Source organism: Patagioenas fasciata, chromosome 2, assembly GCF_037038585.1.
Source record: "Patagioenas fasciata isolate bPatFas1 chromosome 2, bPatFas1.hap1, whole genome shotgun sequence".
In the NCBI taxonomy this organism is placed as follows: Eukaryota; Metazoa; Chordata; class Aves; order Columbiformes; family Columbidae; genus Patagioenas; species Patagioenas fasciata.
The window spans coordinates 27,505,745-27,520,954 of record NC_092521.1 but is presented as its reverse complement, the minus strand read 5'-3'; the positions used below and the strand labels follow the sequence as shown (position 1 = coordinate 27,520,954).

General features: G+C 37.7%; 1 protein-coding gene across 1 annotated transcript in view; it reads left to right on the top strand.

The window, feature by feature from the left end:
- Positions 1-1,850: 1,850 nt before the first annotated feature.
- SLC26A7 (solute carrier family 26 member 7) overlaps positions 1,851-15,210 on the top strand; it is a 65,700-nt gene continuing 52,340 nt past the window's right edge. Inside the window, exon 1 of the mRNA XM_065831997.2 lies at positions 1,851-2,362. Coding sequence (XP_065688069.2) covers positions 2,170-2,362 — 193 coding nt within the window. The 5' untranslated portion in view covers positions 1,851-2,169. The remainder of the gene's footprint in view (positions 2,363-15,210) is intronic.

Here is a 15,210-nt window from a genome sequence, read left to right as displayed (position 1 = left end):
GAGAGAAACCATCTGTTGTTACTGGTGATAGACAAAAGTATGTTGATATTGCTAATCCTAGGAGTTCAGATACTAATCTAGGATTGATGAACACTGTCCAAATCTACTGACTCTGCAAATATAAGGTAGGAAAATCTCAATTACAGACTATTTCAAACAGCTCCAGCATTTCTATGTGAGAAGTTTGAAGAATCCAGAGTATGTCCTTGTGTGTTTACTGGTGGTTCTTTGGTTTCATAGTTTTTTGACTGTTTCAGAATATCCAGAGCTTCTAGTGAATTGGATTAGTCTCTATTACACATGTACCTGAATTTGGGTACATTTATACATACATATTTATGTGTAGAAATGTATTTTGACTTTTTCCCCCCGTAAATGCTATTTAAGTTAGATGCACTTAACATTTTTATCAAAACTAAGCAACCCCTAAGAGCTGAGTAGTTCTCACTGTAGCTTGAAGGATTCCTGTCCACTTCTGACCACTGGAAGTCGGGAAAGGTCTGTGTTGTGAAGCACTTGGCAGCCTTAAAAGCCTTGATGATGAAGTCCTTGAACTGTACTTTCAAGCTAAAAGCAGGGACACATACACAAAAAAAACCCAAACACAAAAATAAAAACCAAATCAAACCAACCAACCAACCAGAAAAATCGTTGCTAGAAGGTTTATTCTTGTGAACAGAAATAAGGTAAACATGCCTTGTGCATTTTCTCTGTTCTTTAAAAGTTGTACATGGTTAAAGGATGGGCAGGACAAAGAATACGAATGCTTGGAATAGTTAAAAATGAAGATCTGTTTGAAGCAGTCTTTTCCTGCTATTTCTTTTTTTTTTTTTTTCTTTTTTCCCTTTGTACTTCTAAGGGACACAGCAGTAGACACCACCTGAATGTCACTCACTAGAATGAACTGTGGTGCATTTGCCCTTGTGCTTTTCTTCCTATTGCATTTGGAAAGAAAGTTTCATTTTCCTAAAGCTGTTTTGAGAGGACAATGCTTCAGTTTTATTCATCTTAATCTAAACAATAAAATGCAAATTGATTTATATAAATGAAATTGAAATATTTTAAAATACGTTTATTTTTATTGCCTACTGCATAGTGATTGGGAATACTCTTCACCCATGTGATGGATCTCACACTTTAACTTCAATTTCTTTGCCATCCAGGGATATAAAAAACTTAAAGAAGTCCCATCATGTCCTTTTTCCATATTGGGCAACGCATTTAAATATTTCCTCTTCTATGGTCTTGTCACTATTCTATCTGAGTACTTTGCATCATGCACAAGGTGCATGAAGTTATTGCAAGATCAGAAGTTACTTGGTGAACTGTTTTCACGGAGAGAGCCTTTGCTGGGCAGACTACGAAGAGCAGAAAGGGGTAGCTTTGGAGAAGAATAATCATCACAAGCATTTTCAGCACATCCCACATGGATCCGATAGCTTGCAGTCCTTCACTGCACTTTGAGCTTTCAACACTTTAGTCTGAGACTTCAGCCTCCAGAGAGAAGCTGTACATATTTTCAGCAGGACTTATTGCTACCTGATGTTCTGAACTTTCTACATAAATTAGCTTTTTAGTGTCATTTAGAAGACAAAACAGTGATGCAGCAAAAACTAGTTCGCTGGCACCAAGGTTACTGAGGACTTCATGCCCTGTGACCGCAGCCAGCAAAGCTCCCCCGGCAGAGCCAAGGTTGCTCTCCAGGGCTTGGCAGGGAGATGTCGGCTCTGCCGGGCACGTCCTGCTCAGATTAGCATAGCCCAGCCCGAGTCACTCACACACCCACTAATACCTCATTTTGCCATGGGACTGAGGCCAAAAGCACAAGCATTACAGGGAATATAAAGCAGGAGCTTACTGGAAAGAATCACAAACTAATGTGAGCCTAGACCAAATTTTTGCTAAGAGTAGAAAATGTAATCATTGGTATAAACAGTTCTTGCATTTCGTGTAGCTGTTTATATAATTGAAGCATTTAATAAGTGGTTTTATTTAGTATCGTTAGAGACCAGCTGCAGAAATCTTAATTGCTTCTGTTCATTTTCTTTTTTTTCTGTCTGTTATTTTGGAACTGCAAAATCTCAGAAGAAAACTGGAGACTGACACAGACCAGGGTGATTCCTCAACTGTTCGCTTTTCTGAAAGAGGAACTGCTTTTGGGAAGTGGGAATGATGACAGGAGCAAAAAGGAAAAGAAGTGCAGTCTGGAGGAAGATCCAGGCTGTTCGCTCTGAAGATATCAAAATCTGGTGTATGAGAAGGCTACCCATCTTGAAATGGGCACCCGTCTACAACTGGAAGGAGAATTTGATTCCTGACACAGTTTCTGGGATGATGCTAGCCATTCAACAGGTGACTCAAGGTACAGTTAACTCATTTCAGATTCATATTTTGAAACCTAGTTGTGCTGAATTGGTCTATTGGTCTTCCCTCCCCCCCCCCCCCCCCCCTTTTTTTTAGTGTTATCTTAACGCTTTGCTAAAAAATATACATCCTTATATATCTCGTGTTGATTTAATCTAAATAAAAATATAAGGAAAAAGTGTATAGTCTTAACTCATATATATATATAGTTAGTCTTACCTCATATGTATATAGTGGATGTGCAAATGTGGATAGAAATGTAGCTAATTTCTGTGAGCTGGAAATTTACTATATACTCCATGCCTTTGACAATTTTTCAAAGGTTTAGTATATAAGATAAGAAAGCAGTAGCCCTATTCACACTGCATTTCATTATATGCAATGTTTTCTTAGTTGAATGACCACTTTTTCTTGTTTCACAAGGAAAACAATATATATCTACGTGATAATTGTATTGTAAGACATATTGTTCTGGAATAAACATTGGCATTATACTGTTACCTGTGGAAGTCCAGAGTGCAGCAGGAAGAATTAAAACTTTTTGTACTTAAAGGGTGCTTCTGCCAGAGACATTACCCATGGAGAGTATCTGCCTGCGTCCATGGCTTGCGTACTCCAGCTTCTGTGCTGATTTAACGCTGTGTTAAATTACCTACCATGTCTCTTTTCAAGCAGTAATACATAGAAGGGTGCAGCTGGACTCTGTTTGGCAGCTTAAAAAAAAAAAAAAAAAAAAGGAGAAAAACAAGGAGAAAAAGAAAAAGTAAAAATTGTCAAAACCAAAAGCCTTCACAATGATGTGAGGAAACCTGAAGTCACAGTAATCCAGGTTTATAGCATGATTGCTACTGAGAAATAAATGCTTTTGTCAGTTTTTGATGTGTCTTTGATAGTACCACCTTCTTTTGGCAATATTTTATATTTGTCTCAGGCAAATCACAGCTTCTTATCTGCCTCAGATGGACTTTAACTCCTTCCCTTCTGTGAATTATATATACTCCTCAACAATTTTCCATATTAGCTATGCTTAACTATCATTCATGTTGTTAAATTATAAGCACTCCTTTAACTGAATTATGCTGGAGCTGGAAACTACCAGTTCATATAAGTATTTGTTTTTTTAAAGTAATTAGGAACATCTGCATTGGCATGATTTAACTTTAAGAACCTTAATACCATAACACTGTAAAGTATCTAATTTCATTGGTATGTGTGTATACAACAATCGTAATTAAAATGCTGCTAGCAACACTATGTTGAAATTCATCAGAAATATTAAGGTAAACAGCAGGTCAGCACTGCTGCAAGTTTTAGCCAGGACTTTCTTATTTTCTTGTTTGAGTCTTGCAGCAAGAAGTAATTTAATGAAACAGATAAATCTAAGAAGAACCAATAAAGACAGAAAATATTTCTTTGTGTGTTTGTTTTTTCACAGGTTATTTTTATGTAATTTAGAAATCATTTTTTCATTATTTTATGCTGTTTAAAAACTGATCACTGTTTTTCCTTTCACTCTCTTCACTGCTTCTCAAAATTTCAAAATGATTTTAGGGGATGGAAAAGGAGGAAAGTTAGATACCAAAGCATTTAATCCCATTTGTGGTGCTTTAAGTTGAACACAATGCATTTCTTTAGACCCTGCTTGCATTAGCTCTTTTCCTAGTGTTGTAAGCCTTTCAGTTATCTGGACTATCCTTCAAACTTTTTTAGAGAGGGTGATGTAAGAAAATTTGAAGTCCTATTTGTTATGTGGCATGGAGAAAAAGACCCAAAATTTTGAGAGGTCTTACTGTGTCTGTTGCCTTCTACCCACAAAATAAAACAAGAAGTTTTTTAATAAAATGAAAGACAGAATCACATAATAACAAAATGTTAGGGATTGGAAGGGACCTCAAAAGATCATCTAGTCCAATCCCCCTGACAGAGCAGGAACGCCTAGGTGAGGTTACACAGGAAGGCGTACAGGCGGGTTTTGAATGTCTTCAGAGAAGGAGACTACACAACCTCTGTTCTGTTACCCTCACTGAGAAGAAGTTTCTTCTCAAATTTAAGTGGAACCTCTTGTGTTCCACTTTGAACCTATTACCCCTTGTCCTATCACTGGCTGTCACCGAGAAGAGCCTGGCTCCATCTTTGTGACACTCACCCTTCATATATTTGTAAACATTAATGAGGTCACCCCTCAGTCTCCTCTGCCACCATCCATCCATCTTGTTATGTCCCCATAAAAGCCAACGAGGTTGGTCAAGCATGACTTCCCCTTGGTGAAGCCATGCTGACTGTGCCTAATGACCCTCTTATCCTTGATATGGCTTGAGATGGCACCAAGTATAAGTCGTTCCATCAGTTTCCCAGGGATGGAGGTGAGACTGACCGGTCTATAGTTACCCGGGTCCTCCTTCTTGCCCCTTTTGAAGACTGGAGGGACATTTGCTTTCTGCCAGTCCTCAGGCACCTCTCCAGTTTCCCAAGACTTGCAAAGATGATGGAGAGCGGTCCAGTAATGATCTCAGCCAGCTCCCTCAGCACCTGTGGGTGCATCCCATCCGGACCCATGGATTTATGGATGTCCAGATTGCCTAACTGCTCCCTAACCCAGTCCTCATCAACCGATGCAAGCTCCTCCATTGTCCTGCCTTCCTCTGGGGCCTCAGCGGTACGGGGCTCCTCAGGACAGCCTCCGGCAGAGTAGACAAAGAAGGCGCTCAGTAACTCTGCCTTCTCTGTATCTTCTGTCACCAGCGCACCCACCTCATTCATCAGTGGGTCCTTTGTGTTGGGATGCTCTGATCTTGTGCCCAGTAGAAACAGTCCCTGGACACTAACCAACTATCTTGGGCCACTTGGCCTTCAAGCAGCCTTGCCCATGGGATTTCCCCTAGCGATTGCCTGAAAAGCCCAAAGTTTGCCCTGCTGAAGTCCAGGGTTGCAATTCTGCTTGCTATCCTGTTCCTGCCACATGAGATCCTGAACTCCACCATCTCATGGTTGCTGCAACCAAGGCAGCCCTTAACCTTTACCACTTCAACCAGAACCTTCTTGTTAGTGAGGATGAGGTCCAGCAGTGCACCTCTTCTAGTTGGCTGCTCCACCCTTTGCATCAGAAAGTTATCGTCAAGGCACTGGAGGAACCTCCTAGATTGTGGCTGGCTTGCTGAATAGTCCTTCCAGCAAACACCAGGGAAGCTAAAATCCCCCACCACAACCAGAGCCTGTGATTGTGATGGCAGGAAAAAACTAGTAACCAGTGATAAGTGATGTGCATTTGGTGTTACAGTGTCATCTGGTGTTACAGCAACATGTTTAGGTAAATTCAAGCATATGGAAATAAACTTGAGTTGTTAAAGTATATGGGAAAATATGAAGTTGTATTTGTGTGCAACAGTTTTTTGAGTGATGAAAGCGGTGTACTCCAGGGTAGAGTGCAGTCCAGTAGCTTCAGAATAATTAAGAAGGACGTTTCAACTGAGCTGTGTTTTTTTATAATTTCCTACTGTGGGATTTCTCCCTCATCGGGCATTGGCCATATTCAAACTATTCAGGTTGGCAGATGCTCTGATCTGGGAAAATGTGTCCATGTTCCAACTTCTAACCTAAATTTTAGATGATACAGCTGGTTTTCCTTTGTAAAGGAAGGAAGGAAAGAGGAAAGTCTCTGTCAGTGTGTCATAGTGAATGCAACAAAGATAATGCTCATAACTGCTCCTCGCAGAATTTTCAGAATTTTTTTCTGGAGAATTCCTATGGAATACCAGGTTTTGGTGTTTGCCTCGTAAGTAAGAAAAAAAAAAAGAGCAAATTATTAGAAATGTCAGCAATTAATAGGTAATGTTTGCTCCCATAAGGTCTTTTATAAAGGTATAGGATATTTCAGAATAGCTGTTCTTATGCCATGTTTTATTTTGGATAAAGTTTTAAAGCGCTACTATTCTTCATCTTCTGATTTTCAGGGTCCAAATTATTAGTTACTAAATGTGACTCATGCCTTCAAACTCCTGTAAGATACCTTCAACTCAGCTACTGGAAAACTGGAACACATGAGCTCATCTATCTGTTTAGGTTTAAATTTCTTCCCCCATGACACTCGTAAACTAGAAGCTATGTCCTGTGGTGGCAGAGTCCAGAAATGATGTATAAGAAAGGCATGCTACCTGAGTATTTAATAGTCTTTACTTGTATGTACAATGTGGATGAAATGGATCTTTAGAAGGTAATGTGTCACCTTGCCCAACACTGAGCTAAGGTAAAACCATATGCCACTGTGCCCAAGGTGTTATCCTTACTTTCTCATAGTGTTAATCAATAAAGCATATAATAATTATAAAATAATCCATAAGAAATTATGTAATAATTTCCTGCAGAAAGTATATCTTCTGACATTGATTTTCAAATACTTTTGAAATCTGTTTAAAACATGCCCAAGTCATATTTGACTATTCAGAGGGAACCCATTGATCAGTAGTATTCAGTACAATTAACGGATCCAATACTGGGGTGGGGGAGAGGACACTGAGGAGTGCAGGGAGATGGGAAGGAGAGGCCGGGGATTATCATGGTGTGCTGCTTGGCGTTTATGATGAAAAGAGTCATTGCTGAAACCAAGCAGGTATTCTCAAAGTGTTTCTATAGTTGTTTCATTGTCTGCTTAAAACCAGCAAGTTAATCTGAATGGGTGCCAAGATTCCCTGCTGAACTCTTCTGTCCTATTTACCTATTGAGACAACACGTGGATGGTGTCTGTGTATGTCCTGTAATTTTAGAGTCCATTAGCTAATTCTACAGAAGATGGAAAAAGAAGTGTCAAAGATAATTATATTTCTGCAAATCTTATGAGAATAGCCAGTGGAAACAGATCCTACAGGTTCTAAAATGTGATAATAGAAGCTCATACCTTGTTAGGCACTAGATTATGTATTTAAAAAAAACAAACCCAAAACATCACTTTCAAATGCACCAATTGCTGGAAAGATTCACTTGGAGCTTGCACTGTCTCAGACTGCAAACTCAGTCAACCATGAGCCAAAACCAGTAAAAGAAACTAGACTTCATTAGTTCCAGCTATCATTTAATATTAGTTCCAGCTATCATTTAGTATTAGTTCCAACTATCATTTAATAATACAAAGGCCAACACCTTATTTTTCAGACACAGAATCCTTATTCTTACTCTGATGCCTAAGGTCAATAAATAACTTTGGAGTCTAAAATGAACTTCGTCATCCAGTCTTGAAGTTTGCTGTATGCTTGCACAGACAGTTAAGAAATTTGAGCTTTCATCTTTCAGTAAATGCTACCTAATTTGTCCATGTTTCTCAAAAACATTTGTTATTGATAGACTAGAGCAAGATGTCTGTAATTTAACAAATAAATCCTTAATTTGCTTCTTGGACTAGGACTTCATTGTTCTCTTCTCTTTTCCTTTCCCTTTCAAACTTCTTAATACTCCATCAGCAGTCTTCATATGAAGATATTTCTTTCTGTTTCATTCTCTGTTACTTACCCATACACACAAATTTAATTACTGGGTCCATGTAGATGTTTCGTAAGTGCCTAATCTGTTTTTTTCTCTCTACATTGAAACAGTACTATTAAAACAAAGGTATCTATTGTACTTCTCAGCAAGCCACTCTTGCATTCTTTACTAGTCAATGGAGATCTATTATAGTTGATGAGAGTTAGTGAAATTTATGGTGTTCATTCTGCTTGTGGGGGGTGGTGAATGACTACCTTTACATCATTTTTTTTCATTTTCTTTTGTTCACTTACTGAACTGTCTCTACCTTGACCCATGAGTTTTCTCACTTTTGGTTTTCTGATTCTGTCCCACATCCTTTCAGGGGGAGTGAGGGAGTGACTGGGTGGGTTCTTAGCTGCTGGCCAGGATCAACTTATCACAGGTGTGATTCATCTGAATAAACCTAATCATCTACGTTTTTAAAGTTGATTGATTATATTGGTAATATTTCCACTGAGTGTAACAGGAGACTGGCTCAGGTGTAAACACTGATGATGTAGACATCAAAATGTAGGTGAGATGTATCTCAGCCATTCTATCTGTGGCACTGTGGGTAATAAATGTCTCATGTGCAATATGGTTAAAGGTAGATCTTACTGTCTTTCCTGTAACTCATCCATTTACCTGTCCATAATACCAGAATTTTTTTTATGTCGGTTTCATGTGACCCGAACACCACATACTTGTATGAAAAGCATACTTCGATCAAGCTGCATCTGACTTTTTCTGTTTCCTTGCATGATACTATTAAGATGCATTATGATGTAATATTTCTGTGTAGCTATATCTCATAAAGCTGTCATAATGCTTTGTTTGTTTGCTTGTTTTTTTTTTTTTTTTTCTCTGTAGCCTGCTGAACATGTGTTATAGCACCTTCATTTCTCTTCAGAATGTAGCTCCTTAGCTCATTTTTACAGTCTGTGGTAACTTTTTACTGCACCAAGTGTATTGTTCATCTTTACTTTCAAGGCCTTTCATAGTTGATCTTTCCTGGCAGCATTTATCCATTACCTCTCATTAATTGATTTTGGTAACCTTCTTCATCCAATCTTGTCTTTTCAAACAAATAGCTTTGTGCTTTCTCTCAGGATTTAAATTACACAACATATACTGGTCAGTACACCATGTCTCAGTATTTGCTTTTTGATTGTTATTTAGAATGTGTTTCTTTGTTGTTTGTTTGTTTTGGTGTTTTTTTCTGGGTAGAACTGTGCATACTGCCCACAAAGACTAGCATCTAGAAGCCAGCTAGTTAATTCTGCAACCCATCAGTAAGCTTCTTTGATTGACTGTAAAAAAAGTAAGTCTCACTTTGTTTGAAAAAGTCTATAGAAATATACACTCTGTTGTGCCGCTGAGTTCTTCTCCAAAGAAATTATCCATAAAGTTGGTCTGCTTGAATGTGTATGTTACTGTACCTAGTTTATTTATGTACATCAGTTCTCTATATAGTTATGTAACACAGATGTACCTGAAATATTTTAGTTAGGGCATTCTATAATGGGAAAATTAAGTGCTCTGCTTAACATCCGAAGTTGCTTTACTCTTTCTGGATGTAAATTCCTAATGTAGGTACCTAACTTTAGACAATGTCAACCCTCCCATTCAAGCTTCTTCTAAGACCTTGCTTAAAGTTTTGATAGTTATAATCCTCTTCTGCAACCCGTTAATGACCAGAGAGGCTACTTCTTAGACAAATACATGATTTAATTTCTGTTTTGTGATTCACTAAGTAACAATAATACTTGCACCATGCACTTTTCATTATAGCATCTTAGAGCTATTTACACTGTCCAGTAACAGGAAAGTATATGGGGATGGAAATCAGAAACAAGGAAGTGGTTTTGCTTGAAGCACAGAAACGACTCATGAAATACTGTATTGACAGTTTATGGTGCAAAGAATACAGGTTTCAATTGTTTGAGACTAATATGAATGTCCAACATCACAATTGAGTTAGACCCTTCAAAAAAACCCAAACCTACATGGTTTTTTTCAGCCTTAGAAAAAAACGACAAAACAAAAGACATGGTACTTCCTGCCTGAGTATTTGATCTAAACTGAAACCTCAGGACAAAATTAGTACTTTGTTTCAGTTTTCCTGAAGGATAATGACTCTGCCCGTGTGGGAAATGGTCAAGTGCATGGTTATGTAACTGACATTAAAGGCAAAAAATAAAACAGTCTCAGATCAAGGTCTGAGATGGGTAATCACCATCTCAGAAGTGTGAAAGAATAGGTAAGTGATGTTGAAGATCCAATAACAAGTACCTTTGATGTTTCTCTCAAATTTGGAATGATATTCTATGATGGGAGCATAGTGAGTGTAGTGTTGTATCCAAGATACAAGTCTGCATTGCAGGCGAAAGACTGGACCAGATGTAAGCAATGGAAGTGTATTTTGCTTTAATGATAATAAAATAATATTTGCATGTATAGCAATAAAGGATACCAGGAAGACTGATTCTGAAGCAAGGCTCTAGGTCAGCTAGTAGGTTTTGCTTCAGGGTTATATATGCATTCTAAAGATAAATCTGCTGATGCTCTCAGTTAGGGGTAGTTTTAATGGTCTACTGAAAAATAATTAGCTAATTTGAAAAAAATGGATTGTTAGGTGAGTCAGGAGCGGCAATGAAGCTGACGATCACAGGTAATGCTGACTGTTGATGCGTTGTCTGGAATATAGTGTGTCATCTTGGTTGCCTCAGTTCATGGAAGATTATTTCAAACTTCAGTAGGAGAAGAAAAGGCTAGGAGAAGGATCAGAAAAACAAAGATTCTATTTGGGAGAAGACTTAAATGGCTTGGACAGGTTAATTAAAACCTGAGAAGGTTTTTCCTTCTCAGGAAAGACATTAAGTAAAAGACAGTTGCAGCACATGAACAAATTAGTATAGAGTAGCATGATTCTGTTTAGACTTAAAATTGGAAGTAGTTCTAAAAATATTCCATTAAAATATTGGGCTGAAAAGATGTAACTCCTCACATAATTCCATTCATGGATATACTAAATTACATGTTTGCCTGTCATAAGAGGGAACGGAATACAGGGCACAAGTGGTTTCCTTCACAAGTTGAGGTTTCCTTTCAATATCTGCTGCTGCTCAAAAGAAAATGGGAAGTTTTGAGCTAAGGTGTATCTGTTAATAAGTTAAGACAAATACATGGGTTTTTTAAAAACTAAAATACTGTCATTGTATTTCTGGATTCAATCTTTATCTTGCAAAGTTCCTGATATTTGGCTGGATTCATTAACATTATGCTGTTTGTTTTGAAATAAATATCTGTTCCTGTGCTATACTGCATATACTCCGAAGTTGCCCATCGTGGTATAAGATTTGGACTTTCAAATTTGTCAGATTTGGGACTATGGTAGTGTTTTTTTTTTTTTTTGTTCTAATATTTTTTTTTTTGTAGTCAGCTAGCACATGGATATACTTCATGTAGAATTTATATGTAGTGTTATATATTTGGTGCCTTTCCTATGACCTATCATGAACAAGAAATGTTTTGGCTAAAGCAGGTTTTGGTGGGCTGATTTTTGGGGGGTGGAGGGCCCTTGAAATGTAGATGGCATCTGATGAAATCAGTATTGTTATTCCTGCCAACTTCTTTTTCATTCTGCAAGTCAAATAATAACTCATTGAGAATTGGTCTGTTTTGTATGTTTTAATTAAAGTTAATTTAATATTGAGCTGGATTTATTATTGAACAACTAATTCCTTAATACTGACTGGAGACCTTACTATTAAAAAAATGAACTATACTGCCTTTATGCATTCCAGAACTGGTGCCCAGTGTTTCAGAAGGCATGATGCCAAGAACGTATATATATATGTATATATATTTAGCTTTTCATGGAGGAACTCCAGCTGTATCTTCTCAAGAGTGATGGTTGCCAGGGATTTTTTTCGGGCTCTGACCATAAATGTAGACATAAATATACTCTCAGCAGTCTTACCGGAGCTAATAATTTTATTAAGGGGTAGAGCTGTCTTGTAAATATACATCTGGCATACAAATAGCATGTGTAGATGAAATTGAATAAGCATATTCAGAAACAGAGCCAGAAAAATCTCTTAGAGAATGCATTGGAGAATCCATGTAATTCATAAATGGTTTGTAGAAGAGTGTGTCCAGCTGAGCTCTGTTATAGTTCTCCCATATAAGAATAATGACGTAAGCTGATTATGAAAGGTAACATGTTAGTGAGTAAATGTAGGGCAATATTTAATATTTATACAGCTTTGCATCAGAGGAGAAAGGCACTGATGCTGCTGTGCATGCAATATTTCATTTCTAATATCTATTGAAATTCTTCCAAGTTGCACATATTCTAATACAGACCTGTCTGACAGACTGCTAGAAATGTGAATTCAGCTTCTGGACCACCTCTGGATCCTTTGGAGCCTCATGTCTGGGTACGCTTGTCTTAGCGTGACCAGATGAGCTTCACAGATGTGTGACCCCGTGCCTGGGGCTACCTGAGCACCATGGACAGAGACCAGCAAGCCTGGGAAATCTGGATTCCCTCAAGATGAAGAAATGATTTCACCGATAGTCTTACAGGTTCAGAGAGATCAGCAAAACTCTCAGTGCTGAGATTCTTAGCCAGTGGTCTGTCAAAATGGGTGCCCTTTTCATGGATTTCAAAAAGTCTATTTCATCTTGGTTGAGGGCTGTCATCAGTGCATCCAGTTCTGGGCTCCCCAGTTCAAGGAAGACAAGAAACTATTGGAGAGTTCAGCAGAGGGCTACAAAGAAGATGAGGGGACCGGAGCATCTTTCTTATGAGGCTGAGAGACCTGAGTCTGTTTTGCCTCGAGAAGAGAAGATTGAGAGGGGGTATTATCAATGTTTACAAATATCTTAAGGATGGGTGTCAGCAAGGATGTGGTCAGACTCTTTTCGGTGGTGCCCAATGACAGGACAAGGGTAAAAGGGCACAAACTGAACACAAGAAGTTCCATCTGAATATGAGGAGAAACTTATTCACTTTGAGGGTGACAGAGCAATGGAACAGGCTGCACAGAGAGATTGTGGAGTCTCCTTCCCCGGAGATATTAAAAACTGATCTGGATGTGCTCCTCTGCAACCTGTTCTAGGTGAATCTGCTTTACCAAAGGGGCTGGACTAGATGATCTCCAGAAGTGCCTTCCAACCCCAATCATTTCGTGATTCTGAGATTCTGTGATCAGTCATGACTGGTCTTTGTTTCTCCACAGAGCTGGTGCTTCTCAAAAGACTATCTCACAATTACCTGCTTGCCAGAGACCATTATGGCTTTCATTCTCTGTTCATTCTTACTGACATGCAGAGGAATTTCCCTATAATCCACTTTCTAAATGCCTCTTTAATTTTATTGTGAAGACGGTCAGATTCTTCATAGAATTCTCTGTATAATATTTTATAAAATTTCAGTTGTGTTCAGAAATGGTGTAAAATTCATCCTAAAGAGATCTAAATATTTAATCTCTAATTGTCTGTCAGGAGTCATAGCTTTTTTTGAAGGAGCTCCATTAAAAGAAAAGAAAGTACCAATTTTGTGGGGTTTTTTTGTCTGTTTTTGCGTGCATCTAAGTTTGTTTTTATATACGGATGGCACACTGGAAGAGCTGCATTTCAGATACTGTGAAATACTGTGAATTCAGGTACTATGACTGGTACAGCTGAGGTGCTTAATTCTCACCAAACTGAAGGAGACAGTTGCATGGGAAAGAACTGTACAGAAGCATCCTTCAAAAAAGAGAGAATGGTTGCTAACTCAACATCGTGTGGGATCTGAAAGATTTATGGTACATTTTTCAGAATCTCCCATCTTGCATTTACATTCTTTGTTTCTCTCAGGCTTTGAATGACAGAAGAATTAAGGTCTTGGTGCTTTGTCTTTAAATAAGTCAGAAAGTACAATCCAAATGTGTAGCCCCAGCAAATGGTGCCATTAGGAAAGAGAAATCTTGCAAGCATAAGGTGTATGTGTGTACCATTGAGAGAAACTGTACTGTGCTTTCCAGTTTTTGGAGGTGAATGACAATATTTCCAAAGGATCTTTTTGTGTTAATAGTTTTTAACAAATTGGTGTCAAAGAATCTGACAGAACTGTAGGTTTGTATAGGAAAATTGTTATGATATATAACATTAAAAATGTTTTCCATGTTTTTTTTTTTTTTTTCCTTCAGTAAAATTTACCTATCCTGAAGTTAGAAATTAAAACCTGCGAAATGAATCATTTAGTGTTTGATTTGTTGTTTTTCCAAGGGGGATTGATATGTGTTAACTCTATATTTTAGGGCATCTACAGGGAACATCTTCCTACATAATTCCATTTGTGAACAAAGGGTGAAATTGTCTTACTGAAGCATCAGAGAGTGACCACAACTGCAGGTAGCATTTTGAGTGAGATAAGATATATTAGTGTCAGTTTGAGTTCCCTAAACTTGAGGTCTCACCATCTTAATATAGTCACATTTAAGACTAAAAGGTTAAAATAACAAAAAGTTATTTGAATACATGCACTACCAGAAAAACTTTGAAATGTATAGCTTTTCACTAAGTAGTAAATGATACAAATTTTGAAACTCCTCAGATTAATTATAGTCTTACTACTTTTCCTGCTTCTTCAAATAAATTTTTGATTTTCATGTCATATTTCCAAAAGACATTGCGTAGCTTTCCTCAGAACATGTGTATGCATCATGAGAATATTTCCAGATGCAGAAAGCTGTTAACTAGATGACCACACTCTGACAATTCATAGCTCTTTCTATGGAAAATATTTTTTTATTGCCATAGTTTTGGTACTAACCTAATTAGCAGAAACTATAAATTTAAACTAAGACCTTTCTCCTGTGGTAGGACATGGGCTTGTTTCTATTAGTATCAAGCCTGTTATTTTGTACGTATCTGCATTTGACATTTACCAACAGTGGTGCAACATCTCTTTCTTTTCAATGTGGTGTGCAAGAGGGTTGTTATGCATCTGGTGCTAGTCAGGGAGCAGAGTTTTCAGTGAAACTGTGTCGCACAATGTTGTCTTATGATAAGGAGTTAGTTAAAACAAATAACAATATTAATGTACTGTATCTGAACTTACTGTTCATTCTTTGTTTGCATTTCTTTCCATGGAATTTTTATTCTCATTTGAAAACTTTAATGTCACTGCCACGGAGGCTTCTGTGTATTACTAGTGAAGATAACGGGGGATCTTTGTTTTATGATGTATTTGAGCAGTATTACTGTTTGGAATTAAAAAAAAAAAAAAAAATCCTGCCTTATGACTAGTTCTTGGGCATATGGAATGCATTGTAGTAAAGTTTAATATGAAAATTAATG